The 26,715-nt window shown below is 60.8% G+C and overlaps 1 protein-coding gene across 1 annotated transcript; it reads right to left on the minus strand.

The window, feature by feature from the left end:
* Window positions 1-6,469: 6,469 nt before the first annotated feature.
* On the minus strand, window positions 6,470-11,254 carry B3GAT1 (beta-1,3-glucuronyltransferase 1; the record flags this gene model as incomplete). Its single annotated transcript, XM_079762332.1, has 5 exons — window positions 11,221-11,254; window positions 10,908-11,054; window positions 8,598-9,106; window positions 7,443-7,739; window positions 6,470-6,556 (listed from the first exon to the last, which is right to left on the minus strand). Exons 1-5 carry the CDS (start codon window positions 11,222-11,224, stop codon window positions 6,470-6,472), a joined length of 1,044 nt encoding a protein of 347 aa, XP_079618458.1. The 5' UTR covers window positions 11,225-11,254.
* Between the last annotated feature and the right edge of the window lie 15,461 nt (window positions 11,255-26,715).

Below are 26,715 nucleotides of genomic sequence, written 5' to 3' on the forward strand. Positions count from 1 at the left end.
AGGGCTGGGCCCCAGCGTCCCCCTGGGAGCAGGGAAATGGAGCTTATTTAAGTGCAGAGCATGGACAGTGGCTGGGCAGCCGGATGGAGCTACCCTCACTAGCTCTTCCTGAACTGCTTCGGGAGAGGGAGCACGCAGCTGAGACGTGGGTGAGGGGCCAGGACCTCCGGGGCCTGGCCGGTGACATGGGGAGCTGTGTGCCCTGCCCTCACTCCACACCCTGAGAATTCTGCTTCTGCAAAGCCGGGTGGAAGGTGGCTTCTGTTGGAAAACATGAAAGGAAACGGATTCTTAAGGGACCTTTCGGTGGGTTCCCTTGTCACGTGGAGAAGCCCTTGGATGACTCGCCAGGGGATGCAGGGCCCTTTCTGAGGGCGAGGCCGCCTGCGCCGACTTCCCTTCTTGGCCTCTTGTCCGCCCGCGAGCCCCGCAGCTTCTCTCCGGCAAAGCCCCTCGTCAGAGCCCATCCTTGATGCGTGATCGCCCTTGGTGTTCAGTTCTCTTGGCGTCCCTCCCTTCTTCCCCGCAGCTCCTGCGCCTCCTTGTAGCCACGTTGGGGCCCTGTGTGTGGTAGACAGCGTGCCTCCATTGCACTTAGTTCTTTTTCTGGGGACTTCTGTGCTTTCATTTGGGTCCTGCTGCTTCGTCCCCCCATTTCGGCTGCCTCTGTGTATCTGCTTCTCTGCAGTAAGTAGATGGGCCGTGACTCCCAGCCTCGGCCGGGCGGCCTCATGCAGCAGGGGTCGGGCGGGGCTCGGGGGCACAGTCTCCCAGATCCCCTGAGCACGGGCCTCCAGGCCTGTCCCTGGGGTGGGCTGTGTGCGCCCTTCTGCTGTCTGTCGTCTTGTCTTGGTTTCTGTTGGCCCATCTGTGAATGGGGCTGACGGTGAGGACGGACCCCGGCCACAGTGTGAGCTGCTGTGCCAGGGCTGAATTCACCCCTGCAGGGTCCTGCGGGAACCCCTTTCACGTCCCGCGTGGTTCAGGGTTCGGGTTCTGGAGGAGGCCGCACACAAATGAAAGAGACTAGAAAAGTATTAATTCGGGAATAGTGGGGGCCAGGCGGGAGCCCACCTCTAGGGGGAGGACTACACCCCACCCCGGCCTTGCTATCCCTTTTGTGAAGACTTTGGGATCCACCCATAGAGGCAGGCAATTCCAATCATAGCCAATCAGCAAGGATTTACGTAAGATGGACAGGTGGACGTTGCTTCAGCTACCAATGTCTCAAGGAGACAGTGAGTGATTGGCTCTGGCCTTTCAGAGCCTCCAAGGTTAACCAGCCTTCCGGGTTCCTTGTCCGCACCTCTCTGCCAGTGGGGACCAGAGTCGGTTTCCGACAGGGTCCGGTGCCTGCTGGGCTATCCCGTGGCGGGTCCCGCTTGTGGAGGTCGTTCGGTCCTGCTCCGACGTGGGCTGGGACCCGTCCCCAGGTGTGTGGGTTCCGGGCCTCCATTGCAGATCCGTGTCAGACGCCGCCTGGGACCCGGCCATGGGCTACCTGTTTGGAGCTACAAAGCCATGCACAGCTGTTGGGTGCTTGGCTGGGCCTGGGTGTGCATGGGAGGGGTCACGCCGTGTGCCAAGGTAGACTTCCACCAGCCCCGAGCCTGGGGGGCGGGTCAGAAGGCCCAAGGCACCCCAACAGCCAGCGGCCCGTGAGGCCCAGGCGCGGGAAGAACCTCTTGGGGCCTGTGAGCTGTGTGAGGTAGGTTCCCAGGAGGGGCGAGAAGTGTTCATCCGATCGACACAGATTCACACACGGCACCAGTGCTGGGTCTGAGGCCACTGGGCAGAATTCTCAGGGTTCACCAAGGCCAGCCTTCCCCCCTCCTTTCCCCCCCGGAGGCCTCCAGGCCTCTGTGTTGGGGTGGGGTTTCGGGGAATCATCAGGGTGAGGCCACCAGAGTTCCTGGGGCTGAAACAGACCGAGACTGGGCTGTGTGGAGGGAGGGCTGTGCACCGGCCGGGCGTGCCCGGGGGAAATGGTCCTAGAGCCACACAGCTCGGTGTCTCCTGTCGCCTCTGCCCCCTGAGTCTGTCTGGCTCCTGAGAGCCTCCCAGGAAAGTGTGCGTGCCAGGAGCTCAGGCCGGCACAGCCAGCAGACTCTGGAGGGCGCAGCCACGGGGCGCAGGAGGGTGGGGCTCCCCCAGGCTGATGGGTGTGGAGGGGAGTGCTTTGACTCAGGCAAGATGGTACCTGTGGGTGACGTGGGCGAGGGAGTCCCTACAGGGAGCTGGCGGCTGTCCCCCTCAGACACCTCCAGAACCGAACTGCTCTCCACTCCACAGCTGGCACCTCCCTCCAGCTCACCAGTGCCTTGACCCGGCTGGTGGCCATGCCGCCTCCCCTCGCCTGCCCTCACCTTCCCTGCTTCTTCTCATCAGCGCAGAACGCGGAGCGGTTCCTCTAAAAGGCCAGTTAGGTCATGTCTGTCCTCTGCTCCAGACCCTCCAGCGGCTTCCCTCTGCACTCACAGCAGAAGCCAAAAACGTCACCCTGGTCCCCAGGGCCAACCAACACGTCCTGCCCGTCCCATCTCCCACCACTGACCCCTCCCGCCTTTCCCAGCCAGTTTCAGTCGCATTGGCTTTGTTGCTGGCTTTTAAACATGCTAAGCTCTCTCCTGCCAGGGACAGAGTTCTCTTTTCTGGAAGGCTCGGGCCAGACAATGGCACGTCTGCCTGCTGCTCTTCTGCTCAGATGTCACCTTATGGGGGGGGGGGCTTTCTGACCACCCTGTGTGGGGCTCAGGTCTTCCCCACAGCCCCCCCCCACACACACACACCCCTACTCAGCCTCATGCTTGTCCTCAGACCAGATCGCATCTGAAATGCTATCGATCTGTTTGCTGTCCCCCCGCGCCCCCTCATGAGAAGGGGAGCTCCGTGAAGACGGGTGCTGGCTCCTGGAATAATGCGGCTCATTGTAGGCACCCGACAGGTACACATTCGGTGGACGATGGCTCAAGCCGTCCAGGGGAATACAACAAAGCCGGGCCGAGGAGGATTAGGGATGTTAAAAACCGTATCTGACTTTTAATTTTAAAAACAAAGGAAATACAGTTAATGAAAACAGACCCGAAGGTGCGGCTGCCCGGGCTCCACCCTCCACGGTCTCTGTTGGGGACGCCCAGCCCCCAGCTTCACGCCTCTGCGGTGGGAAGTTTGGAAAACAAACGGTAGTCCTGGACCACATTCTGATTTAATCCCGAACTCATCCCCGGCAAAGATGGAAGCTGCAGTCGCCCAGGACTACAGTGATCGATAAACCCACATGCAGCTACCAGAGGACATTGGGCGAAAACAGCTCACACCTGCCAAAAAATAGTAAGAGAGAGGGAGCAAGAGAAAATGCCTCATTTTGTTCAGTATCCATTTCCTGAAGGCGAGCCCTGGGCTGTTTCTGTTTTTTTTTGTTTTGTTTTGGTGTTTTTGTTGGTTTGTTTTTGGCTGAGAAGGTGGCCGGAGACCAGCCAAGCTCACCTGAGCACAGGGCTGGGGAGGCAGTGGAACGCCTGGGCCTGGGTTCACGCATTTGATGGTCGCCTGCGCCCACCTCGTCCCTTCTCTCCCACGCCACGCCACGCCACGTGATGCCGAGAGGTCGATTTCCAAAGCAACCATTGAACATGTAAGAGGTTGGGGGGATGCCCTACAAGGTGGCTCAGGTTCCCAGGGATAAGGTCCCATTGGATGGGCTCATGACTACTGTGGGAAATTCCATCTGTTTCAAAAACAGGCAACCGATGCTATTGTTTGAATGTTTAGGTTGTCGGACTAAGTCCAATCCCCCCCCTACTCCCCCCCTTCCTCTAGAAGTGGGTTCTCTGTGGTCCTCAGACTGGTCCTGTGAGTTTAAACGAAGTGTTAGCGGTTAAAAAATAAACACCCCTTCCGTGGGCTCATGCCTTTCCTTTTCCTCCAGGCGAGAGGAAAATTGTGCTTCTGACTTTCAGGCGCGTGAGGAGTGAGATCACCACCAGAGGGCGCTGTCCCCAGCCAGAAAGCCAGGGGCCTGTCCGGCGGCGGCGGCGGCGGCGGCGGCGGCGGGAGAGCCGGACACACGCCCCCTGGCGGAGGGAGCTGCCGGCGCATGCACTGTTCTCGCGCGGCTTGCTCTGCAGGCAGGCTCCCCACCTGGAGAGAAGGGAGGTTTTCTTTCCCATGTTGTGTTTAAAGTAGGATTATTTCCAGCGTCGTGTGTGCTCGGGCATCCTCTCCCCTCTGTGTCCAAATGATCTCGGTCCCTCGCCCATAAATCTCTCTGCTAACGCAGTCCCCCTCCTGCCCCCAAAACCAGGGCCAGGAAGGCAGCTTGGAACTGCCCCCACCCCTCCTGCCCCTGACTCTCTCGAGCCACTGAGGTCTGTGGCTCTCAAGGGCTTCGGGAAGAGGGCTCCTGCCCTCCCCGTCCTGGCCCAGGCAAGGGGCCCTGGTGCCCAGTGGGCGTGGGCGGTGGCAGCGTGGGGGAGGGCCCCGCGTGGTGGTGGTCCAGGCCAGCCTGTGGCCTGTGCTGGCTTGAGGCCCACCTGCTTCTCTGTGCTGCAGGGTTGAGGGGCCTGGGCCTACGGAAGGGGCTCCTCTCCCACCACAGCCCGGAGCACAGGGGGAGCCTGGGGGCAGGCCTGCTCCCTCCTGCCGGGCTGGCCACTGCTGGGATCCAAGACGGACTTATGCTCTGGAGACAGGGGCTAGAGAAAAGCCACAGAGGCATGTGTACTTGGGAGCAACTCTCCGGAGGGGCGGGCGCTCCTGGTGCCCGGACAGGGCCTGCTGTCTGGTGTTCAGAATCCTCTGGCCCCTGGCCGGTGTGGCCGTGCTGGGCCCAGGAGCCGGGAGTGCCACCTCCACGTGACCGCCGGGTCTTTTCCGATGCCCCGCCGTCCGGCGTCACTCGGGCTCGGGTGAGCCCACGTGTCCGCCCTGCAGGCCTGTGGTGCGGGAACCTCCGGAGAGCAGGGCTGGGGCCGGGCTGGCCGCCGGGCCCTGGCCACGCTGGGTGGAAGAGAACGACACATCTGGGATTTCTGTGCTTTAGGCTCTCCGTCCTTTGTCCCGGCCTCCGGCTGGGCTCGCGGAAGCCCCGGGATCGAAAGGAGGCTGATGGCCATCCCTTTAGAGTTTGCCTTGGAGGACGGTCAGCCACGGGGAGAGGACGGAAGGCCAGGATCAGGGTGTGAGAAGAGGCTCCTGTGAAGGGGGGGAGGAGCAATGAGTAAGGTGGGTGTCCGAGCAGCCAGGGTGGCCAAGCTGCTCAACCCTTAGCCCCCAACAGGCCGCACTGAGGAGGCCGGCCAGGTCCCCCGTGGCACCCTGGCTGTGAGGGCCGGAGGCAGGGAGGAGCTGGGCTCTGGCCCAGATGATTTCTTAAATTCGGGGGACAAAACAGACGGACACCCTGGGGTCCCTGATGCACAGGGGACTTGCACATGTGACCCAGAAGCTGAGTCCACTGTCAGTTCCCACCTCCGGGACGACAGCCTAGATACAGGGGTCCTCAAACTTTTTAAACAGGGGGCCAGTTCACTGTCCCTCAGACCGTTGGAGGGCCGGACTATAGTTTAAAAAAAAAACTATGAACAAATTCCTATGCACACTGCACATCTCTTATTTTGAAGTATAAAAAACAAAACGGCAAAAACACCCGCATGTGGCCCGCGGGCCGTAGTTTGAGGACACCTGGTAGGAACACAGGCCCAGAGGGAGTTCCTGGCTTGGCCAATCACCCGGCCCGATTCATCTCGTGGAGCTTTTCCTGAACATCATCCCTTTGCCTCTAAAAGGTAGGTAGGCCCAGCGGCCCACCTCCACAGAGGATGTTAAAGATCGAAAGAGCAACAGCAATACCTATAGAGGACGGAGACTGTGCCAGATACTGTCCTTGGGGGTCCCTCAACCACCCATTTTACAGATGGAGAAACGGAAGCCTAGAGCGAAAAACGTCACACCGTGAAAGTGGCAGGCCGGGAGCTGAACCAGGCTCTGGGCCCCCAGTTTCACCACGGCACCCCACACGGTCACGACTGGGAGACACATGGGCATGCGTGATGAGGGGGAGGCCGTGAGGGAGGGTCCTCGTCACAGCAGCGTGAGCGCAGAGGAATCCACGGCACACGGCGTTGCCTGCGATGGGACAGGTGTCATGGCCAGAATGATAGTGGTGACCGGGCTACGTCTGGAAGGAGAGGCCCCCCCAAGGATGGCAAGGGGGCCCAGCTGTGTGGGAGAGGCTGGCTCTCGCTAATTTCCAGACAGGGCGAGGGGGAGGGAGAGGGGGAGGGAAGGAGAGGGCAAGGGGACGCCAGCTATGCCTCTTCCCCTCATGCTAGCATTTCCCTGTCCTCCCCACGATGGAAGACCAAGAGGAAACGTCTAGGCAGACTGATTCTGTGTGCCCCCCGGGTGTGGGCCTGCCCCGTGCCCCGTGCGCCGCGGCCCTCGGCCCGCCGTACCTGTGTCCCGGGGCTCAGATCTCCACCGTGGGGTCCGTAAAGCCCTTTTTGCCCTCGTTCACCAGCACGGGCTTCTCTGTCCGTGTGTGCCAGACCAGGATCTGCGTGTCCAGAGACAGGAGACGACATGGGACAGGCCCCCTGGCCTCTCCCTGCCCCCTCCTGCTCCCGCCCGGACCCTGCGGGTATTGCCCCTGCCCCTCCTGTTCTGGATTTTCCCCAACGTTCTTCATTTCTACTGATGCCCTCCCTCTTGCTGTGTGTGCATAGGGTGCATTCAAAATAGCCGTGGGAACAGAAAGTGCACAAATACAGAAAAAGATAAATCTGAAGATTCCTCTCTTCCTCTTGCTTCTCATTCTCTCCTGCATTACCTTTTTTTTTTTTTAATATAATGTCTTTATTGATTTTAGAGAGAAACATCGATGGGCATGCACTCTGACCAGGGATTGAGCTGCAACCCGGGCTTGTGCCCGGACCAGGAATCAAACCGGTGACCTTCCAGTGCACGGGATGACCTTCAACCCTCTGAGCCACACTGCCCAGGGCTCCCCGCATTTCTTAATGGGGCTCTCTAGAGAGGCAGAAGGTTGTTCTGGAGCCTTCAGCTCAGCCAGGTGGCAGCCCAGGCCCTTGCTGGAGAAGCTCAAAGTAGGAAGTGTGTGTGTGTGTGTGTGTGTGTGCGCGCGCACATGCATTTGTCCGTGTGTGCACATGAACATATAATTGCAGGGAGGCCGTGAAGCCCAGCTCTTCTGAGGTGCGGGAAGGGACTGTGTCCATGGCTCTGCCTCACTGGTCACCCCCCTCCCCATCTCCCTGCGTGACTTCAGTGTGGCCGCTGCACGCGTGACAAGCTGCCTTCCGGGCCGGGTGTTCTCGGAAGGCACGGCTCTAGGCTGGCTCTTCTTTGCAAGGCTGTTTGCCGGCCTTTATTCCCCATCCCTGACCTGCAGGGAGGGTTTGGCTTAGCTCCCGGAGCCTTACCTTGGTGCAGTTGGCGGCCTTGGGCTCCAGGTCGTTGAGGGTGACCAGCTCGCGGAGGAGGCTGCTCTCCTGGTAGCCCCCCTTCACGCCGCGCAGCTTGAAGTAGGCCTGGCTCCGCTGCAGGATGAGCCGCAGGTTGACCGCGAACCCAGCCATGTCTATGGCAAAGGGCCGGTGGGGGTCGAACACCGTCTTCCAGCCGACCACCTTCCCTGCCGCGTTGACCCGCGGGGCCTCGTACCGAAGGCCCCCGACGAAGGCCACGGGCCACACGGACACCCTCCTGGTGCTGCGCATCTGCAGGGGACGCGGTGTCAGGCCCCGGAGTGCCGCCGGGAGCAAAGCCCGTCCCCAGGGGAGGCGACCTCACCCATGCACGCTGGGCTCAAGGGCCATCGGAAGCCACGCCCGTCCGGCCCCAGAGGTGCCCCTGGGGCGGGCACCTGCGGAGGAACCTTCCTGGCTTCTCTCACTTCCTCGCTAAAAAAACCTCTCTTTCCAATTTAGAGTCGGACCCTCCTCTCCCCTCCCCCAAACTACCGTGACTCACAAACCCCCAGGACATGACCCTGGCCCACACCGCATGCAGGCGAGCCGCTGAGGCAGGGCTGTGGTCCTGCCGCTCCAAGCAGCCGCCCCCTTTAACCAGGGGACCCCTGAGGCCACAGCCGGCTCTCAGTCCCTGGTCTGGCCCCTGCAGGCTGCACCGCCTCCAGCCTGGCCCCGCCTGTGACCTCTCTGTGCATCCCTACCCAAAGGGCCTCCGCGGGAGCATCCCCATTCCCCGCCCCGCCCTCGGGTCCTCCAGCCCCGCCCCCGCGTCCTCAGGCCCCGCCCCCGCGTCCTCAAGCCCCGCCCCCGTGGCCTCCAGCCCGCCCCCGGGTCCTCAAGCCCCGCCCCTGGGTCCTCAAGCCCCGCCCCCGTGGCCTCCAGCCCCGCCCCCGCGTCCTCCAGCCCCGCCCCCGTGTTCTCCCGCCCAGCCCCCGCGTCCTCCAGCCCCGCCCCCGGGTCTTCCAGCCCCGCGCCCTCCAGCCCCGCCCCGCGTCCTCCAGCCCCGCCCCCGGGTCCTCCAGCCCCGCCCCCGCGTCCCCAAGCCCCGCCCCCGCGTCCTTCAGCTCCGCCCCGCCCCGCCCCGCCCCGCCCGGTGGCCCTCACCTCCTCGAAGAGCTCCAGGCTGTAGGTATTGTCGTCGTCCGCGAAGTACACCACGCCCGGCTGGCTGGCGTTGCGCGGGAAGGTCTCCCGCAGCCAGCGCAGGGCCAGGTTGCGCTGCATGGTGCCGCGCGGGATGCGCGGGTCGCGGGCGTCGCCGCGCAGCTTGTAGTTGCGGGGCGTCTCCACGTGCAGGTGCGTGTAGTTGAGGCCGGAGTCGCGCAGCAGGCGCGTGGCCAGCGGCGTGCGGTGCGGCGCGTCCTCCACCAGCAGCCAGTGCAGGTTGGGCACGTGCAGCAGCGTGTTGGCCAGGCGCGTGAGCTCGGCCTTCTGCACCGGGCGGCTGTAGGTGGGCGTCACCACGTGGATGGTGGGCAGCGTGTCGGACCACGGCGGCGGCCGCGTGTACACGTACTCGGTGCGCACCACCTCCACGATGTCGCGGTCGGACATGCAGTACTCCCTGGGGTCCGCGCCGGGCGGGGCGGGGCGCCGGGGGTCACCGCCATCATCTGCGGGGGTGGGGGGCGATAGGCATTGTGGGGACAGAGCAAGCCCTGGCCTCGGGCACTGGGCGGGATGCGCCCATCTGCCTGGCCAAACCTGCCCTCTGCGCCCAGGAATGCCATCAGCCCCCTGCCTGGCGCTGCCGGTGTCTCCCCACTTTCCTAGTCCTGACTCCCCACACAGCAGAGGGGACCTCGGCTCCCTGTAGCTATTTGGATGCAGCCGGCCAGGTTCCAAGGCTGCACCTTGAGTTCCTATATTTGTTGGGTTTAATATGACCACGTGTCCGACTCTCACCACCCTGGCTCCCTCCTCACCTGGCCGGAAGCACCCAGAACCGCTGGGACCGAGCAGGGCCAGAGGGTAACTGTGTGGAGCAGCGGCTTCCGCCGGTGACTCTTGGCCATGGTCTACGTCCCAGTCACTTGGGGTGATGGCTACATGTGGATCCCCAGGCCCTACCTGGGCCCTCGTCCTCCTTCACACTGAGATGGGGCGGGCGCCTCCGTGTTTATCTCGCTCCCCATGTCATACTGTGCGCATGTCAGTGGGAGAACTGCTGCCCTAGAGTGAGTCGGTGGGTGCACGGAGTGCACAGGGGGTTAGAGCATGATGGCAGGCTGAAGACACCGGGAGGGGGTGGGGGCACAGGTCAGATGTGGGACACATGGACGGTTTGGGGTGTCAGAGGGAAAGGCAGCCTGGTGGAGGGGGAAGCTGGGGACTCAGAGCCCAGTTCTCCCACAAGTGCTTCCTGGGACTTCGCCTCCAGCGGGGTCACGAGGTCAGGGCTGCCTACCTGATGCCATTGTAATGAGCTAGTTGTTCATAACAGGGAAGGAGCAAACGGAAGGCCCACCAGTATAGGCATGGCATTTGGGCAGCTTCCCAGGAAGTTGCAGCTTTACATGCCCCAGGGGCCCCCGAAAAGGGAAGAGAGAGGCATGCCCAGGAAAGTTGGGGGGACTGGGGAAGGTGCTTACTGTCAGTCACACCTGGGAGCAGAGGTCATGGGCCAGATGGGCGTGGCCACTGCAAGCAGGAAGACTCTGGATACTTAATGCCCTGAACAAAGAAGCTCCCTCTCTTGGTCTCCCTCTTCTGCTTTGGGGACTCTGGTTGCAGGGGGCGCGTGCCCTGGGCTCCCCAGCATTCGCCCACGCGGCCCACGGCCCTGTGCACCCCACCCACGATGGACTGAGGGACTGCAGCCAGCCTGATGCCGAACGGGACCAGCTGCCACATGCAGCGGAAGCTCTGGACCCTGGCTCTGCCTCTAGCTCTGCTGACTCCCCAGCTGCACACCTGCCAGGACTGGACCAAGGGAAACGGGACTTTGGGAACCCAGGGATGGGATTCCATGCGAATAAAAATCACTCATCCTCCTGGGCCAGTCTCAGAAAATATCGTTAAGGACCCCAAACCCAGCACTCAGTGGGGAAAGGGACCCTCCCCCCTCCACTTGCACAGATAACATAACTAGGAAAAGAGGGGTGACTACTATACTCCTCTTGAGTTTTTAAAACACAACGCAGGCCGGGGATCCTCCTCATCCATCCCTCCTTCCCCACGGAGGCAGAGTGCTCCCAATCCCTGCCATCCTGAATCAGACGCAGAGTTCTGCACACCTGAGTGTGGGTCTGTGCTAGCATTCACCCGATTCCCAAAAGGGCCAGGACCCCCGGAAGGGTCAGGTCATTGGCCTGCATCCTCCTAATGGCTCCTCCCAGCTGCCTCGTAAGGGAAAACGAGAACTCCCCCAGGAGGGGCCGTGCTCCCTGACACCCGGCCGGGCTGGGGGCTCACCCTTGTGCGCGGTGAGCAGGGGCGCGATGGTGCTCTGGTGCCACACGGTGACGAGCAGCGTCCAGGGCAGCACGATGAGGATGATTGCAAGGATGTCCCGTCTCTTCGGCATCTCCAAGGCTGGCTGGGCCCACAGCTCCTCATTACCTGAGCGGCGGCAAGGTCCGGAGAGAGGACGGCGCCAGGGGCGGGGGGCAGCGCGCAGGGATGAGCACAGGGGAGAAAAGAACAGGAATGGGCCGGACAGGCCAGGGACGGGGACGGCAGAAAAGCCGATGCTGGCTAGCGGGTCTTACCAGCGCTCACAACCCACCCATTGCGGAAGCAGGTTTGCAGAGTCCAGCTCGGCCAGAGTTTCAGAAGGGGTGGCGGCTCAGGGCGCAGTCAGGAACCCTGCCAAGTGCATGCCTGCAAGAGAGAGCAGAAGAGGATGGCCAGAGACCTGGGCGGGGACGGCATCCCGGAGGGCCAGGCCCGGCCCTGGCTTGCCACATGGAGCCTGTACTGCCTTCTCCCAGGTGCTCAGCAGGGCGCAGAGGGTAAAGGGCACAGACGTCAGACACACCTGCATTGGTTTAGACACTTAACTCTGCCACCAACAAGCTGTTGTTCCTTTGCCAAGTGACGGCAACGGTCCGTGCCACAGTTTTCTCATCTGTGAAATGGGTACCCTCGGTACGTACTTTACAAGGTGGTTCTGAGAGGGAAACAAGTCGGCGCCCCTAGAGCCCTGAGGATGGCACCTGGTGTGTACAGACTGAATCTACGACGGTGCTGGCCACATGTTTGGGCCCGGGTGGTTTCTTCAGAGCCTGGATAAAGGGGGCAGCCCTGGGGTGTAATGAAACGGGGTGACCTTATGCCTAGCCCCAGTCCCCAACTCCAAGACCACGGATCGAGGTCTCCGTTTGGCTGGCTGAGCTCGGGCCATTTGGTGGACGGCAAGGGGGCTTCTAAAAGGCCTGGCTGGGAGATTGCCTCTGGGTCCTCCGTGGCTCCAGTGGAGCTTTTTCAAATGCCCGTTATCTCGGGGAGGGTCCTCAGTGCTGGGTGCAGAAGGCCAGGCGAGGCGAGCTGTGTGCGATTCGGCGTGCACGCCCAGCTTCTGTGGCGCTCACGTGGCCGCCCTCACGCGTCCGCTGGGCAGCCTCTTCATTCCACGCCTCTGCCTCTGGCACTCGCTCAGCCTGCCGCTCGTCTGGTCTGCTGGGCTGTTGTTCGTAACAATAGCTGTGAGATAGCACCTGTGGTGTCCGAAGGTGACGCTCAGCAGTTCACGTTCAGTATGACAACAACCCCGGGTGCCACGCGCTGTCCTTATCGCTATTTCTCGTGGGAAATGCACCAGTGGCTTGCCCAAGGCCACAGCCAGGACGTGGTGCAGCCGGACGTAAACCCAGGCCCTCTGGTCTCCTGCAACCAGGGGCATGGGGAGGCAGCTTCCAGGCCCCAGGACCCCCAAACCTGATCAGGCGTAGACGGGGTGAGCCCTGGCACGGAGCCACCCTCCCCTAGGAGAGCCGTCCCGGCTGCTGTCCCAGCACCTTCCAGAAGCGGGGAGGGAGGAAAGGAGGAGGCAAAGATGCAGGGGGCTGTGGAGAGACAGTTCTGTCTTTCTGGTCAAGACATCTATGAAAGGAAAGGGAGGGGGGATGAGGGAGGGAAACTCTAAAAATAAACTTAGCAATAAACCCAGTTGTGCATTAATTACTCTGGAAGCCATTACGGCCTGAAAAATCCCATAACTTTAATGGAGGCGATTATAAGCATCGTAGCAAAAGCGTGGAGCTAATTACCAGGTGGTTATTCAGCAGAACAGCCAGAGCCCCAGTCTCAGAGAAAGCCAGCTGGCCAGCAGGGGTGAGTTTATGGGAGATGGGGCCTGAGCCTGGTGGTGGTGGTGGGGGGTAGGTCCTGGGGGAGCCTAGGGCTGTGGGGGCTCATGGAGGGCGTGACCTGGGGAGGAGTTGGAGAAGGGGGAGGGGCAGGGGGACTGTGGGAGGCTGCACCTACCCCGACCTCAGCTCTGAGATGAGGCTGCGAGGATGCCTAGCTCCCCACAGCCTTCTACCCGGGCCCTGGAGCAAGGGCGGCAGCTTGCCTGTGGCCGCAGGCTCAGCCCTGCAGGCTGCATCCACATAGACCCCGGAACTGCTCTGGGCCTTTTGCGCATGTATTCAGGCACACGTGTGTGCGTGTGTGTGTGTGTGTGTGTGTGTGTGTGTGTGTGTGATGTGAAGGTCAGTTACAAACAGGCTCCGTAACCGTCCAGACACGCGTCTCTAACATGATAAAGCCGTGCTCCCGAACACGTTGGGGGCAGTAGTGAGGTGGTGGAAGGGGTCTGTTACAAAGTGAAGAGTCCCCCCAAACGACGCACTCGTGTGATGCTTGTTTCAACGTACGCAGCCTTTAAAGAGGCAGGAGTTTTCACCGTTGTTGCACAACACGAGGTCATTTCCCCTGGAATCCTCACCACTCCTTGCTGGCCGCTCTCAGCACTCCCGAGGGGGGATTTGGGGGGCAGTTCTGGGCGTTCCTGGCCTTAACCCCCCCAGGGCACCCTATGACCTCTTTGTTGATTTCGTCGAAGTGACCCAGGACCTGAAGGACACTTGGTGTGCCATCTGTGTGCACTATCCTTTAACAGTTTTACGACTTTTCCCACCTATCTCCACCTACTTAGAAGAATCCTTTTTCCAGACTCACCTTATAGAGTCTTTTGAGAACACTCAACTTCGTCTTCCTAGAAACAACATAGTTCTCTCTTTCCAGCCCATGTTTCGTGGTTTTATACTATTCCGCGGTGAGGACCACAAGCCTGGCCTTTAAAAACTTAGGGACCCTCGGACTCCAAGCCAGCCTGTGACTCAGCTCGTGTGAGCAGGGGCGGCCCCTAGAGGCGAGAGGCAGCATGACAGGGGCCCGGACACCTGCTGGAGGCTGCATAGGTCAAGGGGTCCGGGGAGGCTGGTCAGGGGAGCTTCTGCTGTGTGTGTGAAGGAGGAAAGCTGGCCTCCCTCCTCTGAGAGCCCGCATCTGGGGGTGGATGGGACGGACGCTGAAGCCTCCTCGCGCAGGTGCAAGCCAGGCCCATGGCTCCACTGTGCAGCCCAGGGGGGGTGAGGATGGGGAGGGGGCTGGGCCAGGCCCCAGCCTTCTGGGCATGGGGTCAGGGAGGTGACAACAGGTGGCAGAAGGAGGGGACATTTTAAAAGGAGATGCGGGACGGAGTCAAGGCCCCAGCTCCAGCTCCAGACAGTTCCTCGGGCGAAGGGAGGCCCGGATTTGTCCCGGAGATCCGCAGGAACTCCTACATGGATCAAGGGATTAGTATTGATTCTTCTGCCTCTGCTCAGGAAAAGCCCCGTGCCAGAGCTAATCAGCTCCTGGGCCAGTCAATCCATACTTCATTAACCCGGCCCTGTCCTCCTGCAACCCGGCCACCGTCTCTGCCCCCCAGCCTGGCCCTGGTTTCAGCCTCGAGCTCCTGCTGGGCCTGCAGGGATGGGCTTGGCCTCTCTCTGCTCACCGTCCCCCAACCTCCTGCTCTCTTCCTCCTCCCCACCCCCATCATCTGGAGGGGAAGGGAGAGCAGGGGACAGGGATCCAATAGCTCATTCCACTCCAAGAAGTGAAGTGAGGTCTTCGCGGGATGCTGAGTCGGAATGGCGAGCCTTCTCCGTGACATCCCTGTGCTGGGCCAGCAGGATTCATTTTCTCCATACCGCCCGGTCCAAGCAGGGGGTCTTCTGCACGATCCCCGACCAGGGCCCGGGCTGGGGAGGAGCCTGCAACCGAGGTACGTGCCCTTGACCGGAATCGAACCCAGGACCCTTCCGTCTGCAGGCCAACACGCTATCCACTGAGCTCCTAAGACAAGTGCTTTCGTTTTCTACTGCTGTCTAACAAGTAGCTTAAAAAGACACACACCCATCATCTTATTTTCTGAGGGCCAGGAGCCCAGGCGCGCTCCGCAGGGCCTCTGCTCGGGGTCGCATGGGCTGCAAATCGCTGGCTGGGCTGCCTGGGGGCGGTCCCAGGCCTGAGGCCGCGCTCCTGCTGGCCGTGGGCTGCCCTCGGCTCCTAGGCTGCGTGCCGTGCCTTCCACACGGGTTTCTCGAGTGGCCACTGACTTCATCAAGCAGCAAGGAGGGAACGTGGAGCCGTCTGCTAACAGATGGGGTCCTGCACACGTCATGTCACCGTTACTACTTCATAACTGTAATTTTGCTACTGTTAATGAATCGTAATGTAAATATCTGATGGTCTTAGGCGACCCTGCTAGCGGTCGCGACCCACAGGTTGAGAACCGCTGCTGTAGAGCCTAAGCAGTGATGGCGAACCTCTGACACGCGTGTCAGCACTAAATATTTAGTTCTTGGTTTATTAAATACAATTATATATAACAATTACACATTTATGCTATTTAAACTATAAATATCGCGAAATAATGTTTTTTCCTCAAAGTGACACACTACCCGAGTTATGCTCAGTTTTTTGGCGAAGTTTGACACACCAAGCTCAAAAGGTTGCCCATCACTGGCCTAAGACCATCGGAAAACACAGATGTTTACATTATGATTCATTAACAGTAGCAAAATGACAGTTATGAAGTAGCAACGAAAATAATGTTATGGTTGGGGGGGTCACCACAACATGAGGAGCTGTATTAAAGGGTTGCGGCATTAGACAGGTTGAGAACCCCTGCCTTAGAGTCTGTCCACCACAACAGGAAGGCCAGGCCACCTCCTGACTCTCAGCTCCTGTCTGGCCCCCTCCGCTTCTGAGGTTGATGGCAGAACCTAACCACAGCCACAGCCACAGCCTTCTGCTGCGTCCTCCCGGCTCCCTCTGCTCTCCTCTGCCTGACAGAGTGGCCCGTGGCGAGACTCTGGGCCCTGCAGGCAGACAGCTCTGGACACCATGCGAGAGTCTCTCTTCCTCTGCTGTGTGATTTGGACAAGGTAATCTTGCTGAGCCTTGGTTTGCCCATCTGTAAAATGGGAATAAAAATAGTGCTTTCCCCACTAGGTTTTTAGAGTGATTAGAAAAAAATCAATAGGAGCTATCGGGCGCAGCACTGATGCCCATGAACAGAAGCTGCTGTGATGACCAACGTGGAGAGGGCCTGGAGGGACCCGCCTGGCCTGGTGACCTCTACGTCCCCAGGTGGGCTTTTGGCTGCCTGCCAGAAGGCAGGACAGAAGCCAAAGACCCCCAAAGTCCCATTTCACCCCCAAAAGGAGAGGCGGGATACTCAGAAGGGACCCCTTCCTATCTCAAGGGCTCATGTTGGCCCTATTCGGCCTCAGTTTCCCCATATCCAGTGTGGAGCTGTCACGCCTCGTTCACTCTCTGGCAAACTCCAGGATGACCTTAAATTCAACACGACTCAGTTTCCTTATCTGTAACGCCTACCGGCTATTTTGGGGGTCAGATGAGGGAATCTACGGGAAACATCCAGCATGAGGCCTCGCACCCAATTAGCACGAAGCAGGCTCGCTAATGGAAAACAGAACAGCAGGTCTAACAACCTCCACCTGGTTCCAAAATTCAGCTGAGTCCAAGAGCCGGGAGGAGAAGGGGAGGGAGCGGGCACTTCGGCTCCTTCCTGTGGGTCTGCACTCACGGCCCCTGGGGCAGATGCCGCTCTCCAAGGGCGAGGCAATGCCAAGGTCGGGCTCCGCGGAAAGCAGGTACGTGGGCACGTGGCAGTGTGCTAAGCTGGGTGTGTGTCAGTGGCCAACGCACCAGAGAAGGGAGGTTTCCCGCAAGTGGGGAGGCCGGACCCCTGAGCGTGGGGCTCTGGCCCGCTCTCCCTGCCCAGCTCGGATCTCCAGGCCCGGCCGCTACCCACTGGCTGGCACTTCCACTAAGGCCGTGGTCGGCAAACCGCGGCTCGCGAGCCACATGCGGCTCTTTGGCCCCTTGAGTGTGGCTCTTCCACAAAATACCACGGCCTGGGCGAGTCTATTTTGAAGAAGTGGTGTTAGAAGAAGTTGGCTCTCAAAAGAAATTTCAATCGTTGTACTGTTGATATTTGGCTCTGTTGACTGATGAGTTTGCCGACCACTGCACCAAGGTTTTCCACCGTGGCCCCAGCACAGCCCCCTGGGGGGGCACTGTCTGTCCCCCCCCACCCCCCCACCCCCTTTTACAGATCTGGAAACCAGCTGGGGACTGCAAGGCTTTGCCCCAGGCAGACAGCCTGGGCCTGCCCTGGTGTTGGGACACGTCCTGCAGCCCCTGCCCCTGCCCATTAGTCCTGTGTCTCGGTCCAGAGACTGATGCCCAGAGAAGAAATTGGGGGGAGGGGGTGTGTTCAGAAGGTCGGGCGTTACCTCTCCTGACCCCAGAACTGTCAGAGCATGAAGACTCCCCTCTCCTGGCCTTGGGGCTGAGAGCCCCCCATCAGCAGGGGGCTAGGGCGACAGCCTAGGACCGTGGCCGGCAAACCGCGGCTCGAGAGCCACATGCGGCTCTTTGGCCCCTTGAGTGTGGCTCTTCCACAAAATACCACGGCCTGGGCGAGTCTGTTTTGAAGAAGTGGCGTTAGAAGAAGTTTAAGTTTTAAAAATGTGGCTCTCAAAAGAAATCTCAATCGTTGTACTGTTGATATTTGGCTCTGTTGACTGATGAGTTTGCCGACCACTGGCCTAGGGCCTATCATTTCCTGCCCTCTCCCCAGCTCCTCCATCAACGCTGTTAGGTGGAATCAGCTGACGCCACGCCAGGATGAGACCTAGTTAACGAAGGGTGTTGAAGGGGTTGGGGTAGGGAGAGGCCAGCCTAAGAAGGCCTGTGAGCCTAGGGTGGGCAATGTGTGCCCCGCTGCGAGCACGCAGGTGTGAAGGTGATGAATGGAGGCTCCCACATCTCAATCCCCCAGAAGGTAGATCATGCTGACACGGTTTTATAGGCTGTGTATTATATTCGACAACAGCAGGGCGGCCGTGGAGCGCTGAGACAGAGCCTGGATACGCACAGGCACACGCTAAGGCAGCCTTGTCACATCCACAGCGTGTTCGGGGTCACCCAGGGCTCCGGACCCCAGGGGGCGCTCTGACAGGAGGGGACAGATTTCTTCCTCAGGGTTCAGGCAGGTGGAACAGCATGCAGGGGTCACTGCACCTGGGATGCTCCTCCCCTCACTGAGCCTCCGCCAGCTGAGTTCCTGCTGGGCCTTTAAGGACTGGCAGGTGCACTCATCCGGGGTCTGTCCCCGGGGTCCCGGCGCTGAGGATGCTCAGCCAGCACTGGACGGTGAGGGAAGCAGCAGAGGCCCACGCCGGACAGCACCCCCTCCAATGAAACGGGGCTCCTTCCTCTCTGTGCCCTCGATGCCTGGCACCGGCGTGAACTCTGAGCACACGGGGACCTGCTGGGCCCCGACCGAGTGGGCAGGCGAGTGGGCAGAACCACGGTTATTGGGCACTTTTTGCTCCGGGTCTGGCATGAGAGAAGCTGCCAAGCGGATAAATGAAATGCGGCTGCTGCGTCCAATCCAACATCGCTCAGCGTGAGAAGGGAAGGCAAGCCCGACACGGGCCGCAGCCGGCCTGGACCCGCAGGACGTCCGTCTGCCCAGCGAAGGAAGCCTCACGGAAGGACACGCACGGCACGTACACGCATGGACGGCGCCTGAAGTGGTCGCCCCAGGGAGACGGAGCGGATGGGGGTGATCTGGAGTCGGGCAGCGGAAGGGGCGTTGTTTAACAAGCACCGGGTTTCCAATGGGCAAGACGGGGGTGCTGGGGAGAGGTGGGTGCCCAATGTGAATGGGACTGTATTTAATGCCTCTGAACACTTAAGGATGGTGAAGATGGTAATTTTTTTTTTTTACCACAATAAGAAAGAACTGCCATCCAGAAGGTCTGGTTAGATCCCCCCAACAACGACGCACCCCTCAGGGCCGGGACACGGGACTGGGGTCAGAGGTTATTCTGCAGTGAGGCTGGGGGAGGCACCTGTGGGTGCTGTTGGGTGGGGCTGTCATTTGGGATTGTCCCCACGAGGAAACAGGAGCAGGGCGTGCCTCAGGGAGCACCGCCCAGAGGGTCCAGACATGCTGCTGGGCACGAGCGGGACGTGGCTGGAGAAGCGTGTGCGTGTGTGTGTGTGTGTGTGTGTGTGTGTGAGAGAGAGAGAGAGAGAGAGAGAGAGAGAGAGAGAGAGAGAGAGAGACGCTCAGCCCGCTGCTGCGTCTCTCAGTCCGGGGCCTGGGACACACACACACACACACACACACTCACACTCACACTCACACTCACATTGGGCCTGTGACAGACACACACACACACACACACACACACAAATACATACACTGGGCCTGTCTCACACACACACACACACACACACACACACACACACACACAGGGCCTCTGACACATACACACACACACAGGGCCTGTGACACAAATACACACACACACACACACACACACACACGGCTGTTGCTGCGTCTCCCAGTCCCGGGCCTGGGAGGGTGGAGGCTGAGAACAGCCATGTTACGTGTGCCCAGAGGGAGAGATTTACGGGCCTGAGAAGAAGTTCCTATCGACAAGTGATGAGTTAGGCGAGCAATACTTCAGCTTAAACTCAGAGTCTGACGGAAAAGGAAAATCACACACCCAGAGGCTGTCCATCAACATAAGCAGGCGGGTGGCTTAGCCACCGGCGGCCGAGGAGCGCGGGTCCGGGCCCGGGATGGTCAGCCCCGGGAGTGCTGGCCGGGCCTCTGGGGAACAGCGCTTATCTCTCGCTCTGTGCTATGGCCATGAGGGGCAGGGGGGAGTCAGCCACAGCACGGGGAACGGAGCTGGGGGAACGAAATCTAGGCCCAAATGCCCCATGAAGACGTGTCTCCATCACTGCGCCTCCCAGGAACACAGCGCCAACACCTGGGAGCAGGCCCTTACCCCCAGGGCATGGGGACGCTGGTCGTGGGGTCGCTGGGCTGAGCATGGTCCCGAGGACACCCTTGAGAGGGTCCGCAAACAACCAATGGGGACCCAGAGGACTTCAGGGCTCAGCGGGAGCCAGGCGGCTGCAGAACCCAAGTCTCCAGCCAGCAAGGGCCCCGACCGCCACCAGGCTGCAGGCTGCAGGCTGCAGGCGACCCGGGCAGAGTGCGCACGGACACTGCAGCTAACGATCGCTGAGGGAATCAGGCTCCGTGTGTATTTTCAATGCGGGCCTGTGGCCTGAAGGGGCTGACCTTCCTTGGGGCATCAGAGATCCTGGAAGTGGGTTTCCCTGGGCCAGCTGTCGGAGGAAGAGAGGGAAGGCCTGCTCCCGCCCAGTGACAGTGCCCTGGGTCTCAGTGTCAGCCTCTCCCCACCCCGCCCGGCCCGGGGGGCTGCTCCTGCTGCCCTCTGCCTCTGTGTGTCCTGCCAAGGGGACAGACGGCCGGCGAGAGGGAGGAGCGGGGAGACGTGGGTCATATTCTAGAACACGGCACTGACGTGCTGTGTGACCTGAGACAGGAGAGCAACCTCTCTGAGCACCAGTTTCCTTACCTATAAGAAGAAGGAAGCAACCTCGAGTCACAGGATCCTCATTCTGGGACAAGCCTTGCAGGCCAGACGGCCACCAGACGGCCCATCCATTAGAGTGTGATCCTCATGGTACATCCCCCCCTCACACCCACCTCTCTCCCCTTCTGCCTTCTAGCAGCGTGGCTGGTGGGTCCCTTCCTTCTCCTGCCTGCGGCTCCTGCGGCATTTTGTGGAGAGCTCACCAAGGTAAGGGGTATACTTCGGGTGGGGAAATGCTCACGTGATTTACGCTCCTCATATGTTGGATGAGGAAACTGAGGTTCCGTAAGATTCCATCACACAGTGCATTGCTGACGCAGCTGAGCCTGGAACCTGGACCAGCCAGCTCAGTGGTCGGCACACTCATTAGTCAACAGAGAGCCAAATAGCAACCGTACAACGACTGAAATTTCTTTTGAGAGGCACATTTTTTAAACTTAAACTTCTTCTAACGCCACTTCTTAAAAAATAGACTCGCCCAGGCCGTGGTATTTTGTGGAAGAGCCACACTCAAGGGGCCAAAGAGCCGCATGTGGCTTGCGAGCCGCAGTTTGCCGATCACGGAGCCAGCTGATCTCAAAATCCTGCAGGCCCAGCGAGGGCCTTCTCCCTCCCCCTGCTTCCCTCTGCTGAGCTCAGGGCAGTGGCTCCCTGGCGTTCCCTCCCTCAGAACCAGGGATGGAGTGAGCTCAGGCAAGAGCCCCTCAAGTTCCGCTCCGTCCCCTTTAATGAGATGCTGGTGGTAGCCGGACCTCATTCGCTTCTTTTATATCGAATGTATGGGGACTTGGGAGGCGCTTTCTGGTGCGAGCAGTTCCAGTAAGACAGAATTGCCATTGAATCCACGACAAAGGAGGTGCGACATGTCCCTCGTCGCATTCCGTGTCCCAGGGGGGTGAGTGGCACAGGGGTTATTATCTGGCCGAATTCCCATCACAGGTGGGGACACGGAGGCAGGGCCAGGGATGTGAGCAAGATCACAGATCTTAATGGTGATTGGCTACTGTCAGCCCCAGCATCTGCTGCCGTGCCTGGCATAGGCTGGTCCGTAAAGTGTTTATTAAGGGAACTGTTAAATAAATGAATAAAAAAAATTGCCAAGCAAAGCATTTTGCTATTTATTGCCTGCTCTGAGTGATTGCCGTGATTAACGGTCATGACTCATTCCTTCCTCATAAACATCCTATTAGTGTCCCCATTTTAGAGATGAGAAATATGAGAGAGGTTCGGCGATGCCCCCGGCCACAGGGCAGCAGGCGGCGGAGCTGGGGTCTGAGTCCAGGTGGGCTCCAGAATCCACGCTCACAGCCACCTGCTAAGCCACGGAGAGTCCAGCCCAGTGGCGCCGGGAACGCTCTGTACCTGTGCTGCCCGAGAGGGTCGCCACGAGCCACGACATGTGGCTCCTGAGCCCTAAAAACGTGGCTGATGGGGCTGAGGGACCGCCCACCCCGGGAGGCAGAGCAGCCCATCTCACATCTCATGTTGGGCTCTGAGGTTCTGGATAATGAACGGTCTAATGAAGAGCCCGGAATCTTGAGACTAAAGAGACTCGTGGCTCAGAGGCCAGACTGCTCAACGGCCTCATTAAGAAGAGAAGTGAAGGAAGGCGGTTAGGGGATGCGCCATTGGGGAGGGTCTCAGAACCAGCCCCAACCTCAGGTCTGGTCCCCTCTACTACCAAGGCCAGGCCTTCTGTCTCTGCGCCCTGGGCTCCCTCTCTCCCTCTTGCCTTCCTGGAGCAACAGTAGGGGCTCACGTTTCCCACCTACAAGGAAAGAGAAACCCCGCTCCTGGTCTGATCCTGAGCCGTGGGACCCACAGCCCTGTGGGCAAGGTTTAGACCCAAGTGCCGTCCACTCTTGCCGGCTGGGACCCCCCACTTTTGGGCTTATCTGGCCGAGCCCTAGCCCCTGTCAGGCACTTGGCTGGGAGGCTGCGGGCCCTGCTGTCAGCTGGTGTGTGCAGGGAGCGCAGACTCATTTTAATACTGGCTGGAGCGAAACCTCATTAGAAAAGTAAATTTGCTGTAGCTGCAAAAAAAAAAAAAAAAAAAAAAAAAAAGCAACCCACACAGCCCTTCCCAAGCTAAATAGGAAACCTTGACTTTGGATTCTTTGACGCTGTGTTCCCGGCGCTGCCTGCGACACAGTAGGTGCTTAGTCCGCGTCTGTGGGAGGGAGCGGAATGTGTGTGATCTCTGTCCACCCTGACGTCCTTCAGCGAAATAATGAGGGGCCGCCGACCTGGGCTCCTTGCAAGTGGCATGAAGTTTTTAGACGCGCGTCGGCTAATCAATTGGGATAATTACATTCGCCACTAGCTAGACATGCGCCCAGGGTTGCTGCTGTCGTTTGGCAAGGGGACACGGAGAGGGTCCTGGTGACAGAGGCACGCCCCAGGCCCAGGGTCTGGAGGTGTGGCGAGCAGGTCAGGTGGGCGGGGTGGCGGGAGAGATGGGAGAGCCTGAACCGAAGCCGGTGGGGTGGCCTCCAGGGTTGGCGAGGGGATTGCTACTCCAAATTCTAGAGCCATCCTGAGCTTGGAGGGAGCTGGGAGAGGCTATCAAACATACATGAAGTTAGCATTCCTCGTGATCACCTACCACAGCCGGACGAGAGGAGGGTTCCTCAATGTCCAGGCCTTTGGGAACCAGGACTCAGGCTCGGTTTCTCACTAAGTCTACTCACCCGCCCTGGAAGGAGCTGAGGCAGGGCCCTGGCCTGGCCGGGAGCCTGTGCTCTGCAGGGCACCACTTCCCTGCACCCCCATGCTCTTTAGCAGGGTCCCCGAAGCTCTTCCTGCCTGGAGGTCTGGGGGTGGGGGGCGGTGCATGATGGAAGGTTTTCTTTTTCCTTCACCCCAGATGCTATGGCTTCCTCATCCCGCTGTGTCCCGGGGCCAGGAGGAGTTGGGGGGCAGGGCCAGGAGTTGGGAGCCCTTAGCAGTGAGCAGGAGCCTGGGAGAGAAGGTCTCCCCGAAGATCCCCGGTCTCACAGCCTGCTCCCCGCCCTCTGCCTTCCCTCCAGGCCTCCCTCTGAACTACTCTGGCATTCCTCAGAGCCACGGAAAGAGCTTTCCTTAGGAGCCTCCTGCTCTACCCAGAGTCTCCCCCCCCCCGCCTGCCCGGGCGATGACGGCTGATATTGGGGATCCGGGGAAGGAGGGCACGTGGGCTGGTCCCAGACGCACCCCTGGGCGAGCCGGACTTCAGCCTGTGGGCCTTGCTCCGTGGCGTTGCTCTGTGAGCGCGCACTTCTGTGACTTTTGTCTGTCATCTCCCGCGGGCCCCTCTGCCTGCCTCGGACTCTCAGGTTCTTCCTCTTCCTCAGTCCTGCCTCTCTTCTCCCCCAGTTCTCAGCAGAGGGGAGCCCTTGCGCATCTCTGTGCCAGCTCATCCTTCTCTTCCAGCCAGACTAAACCAACCGTCTCCCCTGTCCCAGAGCCCCGCCCCCCCGTGTGCTGAGCCTTCTGCATTTCTCCCACTTGCAAAGACCCCAGCCTGCCTGCTCACCCCGTGCTCCAGGAGCAGTGCAGCCCACCTGGTCCTTTCACCCTCAAAACCCACTGTGGGAGACCCCAGGCTAGCCCCGTGCCCCGCCCCCCCCCCCCCCCCCCCCCGCCGCAGGCATCTTTCCCCGGAGCCCTGGTCGCTGGTCCAGGCTCCAGGCTTGTCACTGCAGCTGTCCCGTGTGGGTGGTTTCTCTGCACCAGGCCACCCCGTGCCTGCTCACCCAGAAACCTATATGAACATATCTTACCGGTACCTGTGAGTCCAACATGCCTGAACGTGGAGTGAGTCCCAGGCCTCCCCGGGTCTGTACAGAACGGAGCCCAGCAAGCCACTTGGCGCTGGGCTGAATGAGCACAATGCCACGACCCTCCCTGTCCATTAGCCCTAGGAAGGCCTCTTGCTCCCTCCGCAATGGGTAGAGGGAAATGACACACAGCTCCAGGCCGCCGGGAGTGCCTGGCGTGGACAGGGCAGAGTGGGTGGACTCTTTGAAGGTCTCATGGGGAAGGGTCTTCATATGAAGAAGTGGGGGACGTGACGTGAGCCCAGGAAGGCTCATGCTCACCACCGAGCAGGTTCTGGGAGGACCCGTCTCCATCTCTGTGGTGGCTTCGGGCAGATGTAGGGAGACGGGAGGCCCAGCAGACAAATCTCAGCAAACCGTATGACAGCTGTCCTGTGAGGGCCACGGGCCCCTCAACCCCAGTGACTTAGGAGGCTGCATGCCTCCTGTTTACACACACACACACACACACACACACAGTCACTTCACAGAGCTACATGCCCGCGGACACCCCCTCCCAACCAATCCTTTTAAACAGTGCGTGCCACGGAGGGTCCCAACGGGTACCCACCAGACGGGTACTCATGCAGATAGAGTTGCTCCCACCAGCACGGGGCTGGCACCGGTCAGCAAAGGCCACCTTCAACTCCTGTGCATTAGAGGTGCCAGAGCCCTCAGCCCCAGCTTCTATAAGAATCCATCGCACAGTGGGCGGCTGAGTCTAAGCCTGGACAGGCGAGGAAAGGGAAGGGGGGGCAGTCAAGGCCTGCGTGTGTGTGTGTGTGTGTGTGTGTGTGTGTGTGTGTGTGGTTCTTGACCTCAGCTGCTTGGTACCGGGCTGTCAACCCCTGTCCCTGTCCATGTCCCTGTGAGATCCTGTGGCTTCCTTCTCCTTGGCTGCCGTGCCTCTCGGCTTCCCCTTCGGAAGTTGTATGCTCTGACTTTGGAGGAATTAGGACCTCAGGCCTGAGCCCAGGTGCAGAGGAGAGGGCGGTGAACTTGGTCATGCCTCCGGCCCCCTTGCTACAGTGAACGGCCCAAGGACCCTTTGCCACCCTTGCCAGCCTTCAGCCCCTCTGCCGTCCTGGCAGAGCTGCAGAGCTTGGGCCCCCTGAGCCTCAGAGCCCTTGGGGATGACCCAGGGAGCAGGTGCAGCAGGGGGCGGGGGGTGCTGGCCCAGGCTCACCTGGGCCACCAGGAACCACCTGCTGAGGTGGGAAGGGACCCGGAGCGAAGAGCTTGGACCAATTGTTAGAAGGTCCTGAGAGCCAGCTCTTCCCTAGATGCCGGGCTGAGCGGGGCAGGCGTGACTCACCCAGGTTTGTTTGGGAGCTCCCGGGTGGCATGCAGCGGCTCCAGCCCTGGCCTCTCAGGCCCCCTTTCCAGCTGTCCCCATTGCGTGTATACACACACACACACACACACACACACACACACACACACGCAGGCGCGCGCGCGCACCCGCGAGGACATGGCGTGGATACTGATGGGGATGCATAAAGGGGCTCTGTGCGCTGCAGCGGCGCCGCGAGGGCCGCGGGGGGTCACTGACCTGAGGCGGCGAGTCCGAGTCCGGATCGTCCCCAGCGCGATTCATTCCGGGCGGCGGCGGCCCCTCAACCCCGGCCCCGGTGGTGCCCCCAGGCTGCTGCTCCGGGCCGCGCGCCCCTCCCTCCCCCGGGGATCTCGGGCTGCAGCCCCCGAGGGCCACTTCATAGCCGCGGGGTCCGAGCCTGCGCGCCCGCCGCCCAGCCCAGCTCCTCCTGGGCTCAGCGAGGCGGTGGATGGAGCCGCAAGCGCTTGCGGGGGGCGCGGGCAGGGCCGCGGGGCGGGGGGCGGGAGGGGGATGGGGAGGGGAACGGGGAGGGGGCGCGGGGAGCCGGGATGCGCGGCCGCCCAGCCAACCCGGCCGGCTCCGAGTCCCCTCCGCGCGGCTGCGCCGGTGTCGTGGCTCTGACAGCGCCTCCCGCCCGCCCCGCCCCCGGCCCCCCCCCCCCCACCCCTCCCGCAGCAGCGCAGGCTGCCGGCGGGACCCGCTGATGGTCGGTACCAACCTCGCCAGCTCGGGCGGGGGCGCGAGGAGGAGGCCGCGAGGACCCTCCCCCCGGGATTGGTATCACCCCCCCCCCCTCCTACCCCAACACCCTGCCCAGCGGAGGCGGCTCCAGCTTCGGGAAGCCGGGGCTGCAGGCGGGGGCGAGCACAGCCGGCCTCGGCTCTCGAGAGTTAACGCGCGCCGGGCCGCTGCCTGCACCCCCATCCCACCCCGCCTCCATCCTGGCTGTTCCTGGGGCCCAGCTTGGCAGCCCTTCTCAAAGGGTGATTGTTTCCGGGCTGGGTAGTTGGGGGGCGGTTCTCTGGGACCGAGGAGCCGAGATGCGGAGCGGGAGGGTGCGGCTCCCTCCTAGGGTCCAGCAGGCACCCCGCAGGGGGCGATGGATGCAGGGGTACCTGTGTGTGGTGGAGATATGG

The sequence above is a fragment of the Cnephaeus nilssonii genome, assembly GCF_951640355.1.
Source record: "Cnephaeus nilssonii genome assembly, chromosome: 22".
In the NCBI taxonomy this organism is placed as follows: domain Eukaryota; kingdom Metazoa; phylum Chordata; class Mammalia; order Chiroptera; family Vespertilionidae; genus Cnephaeus; species Cnephaeus nilssonii.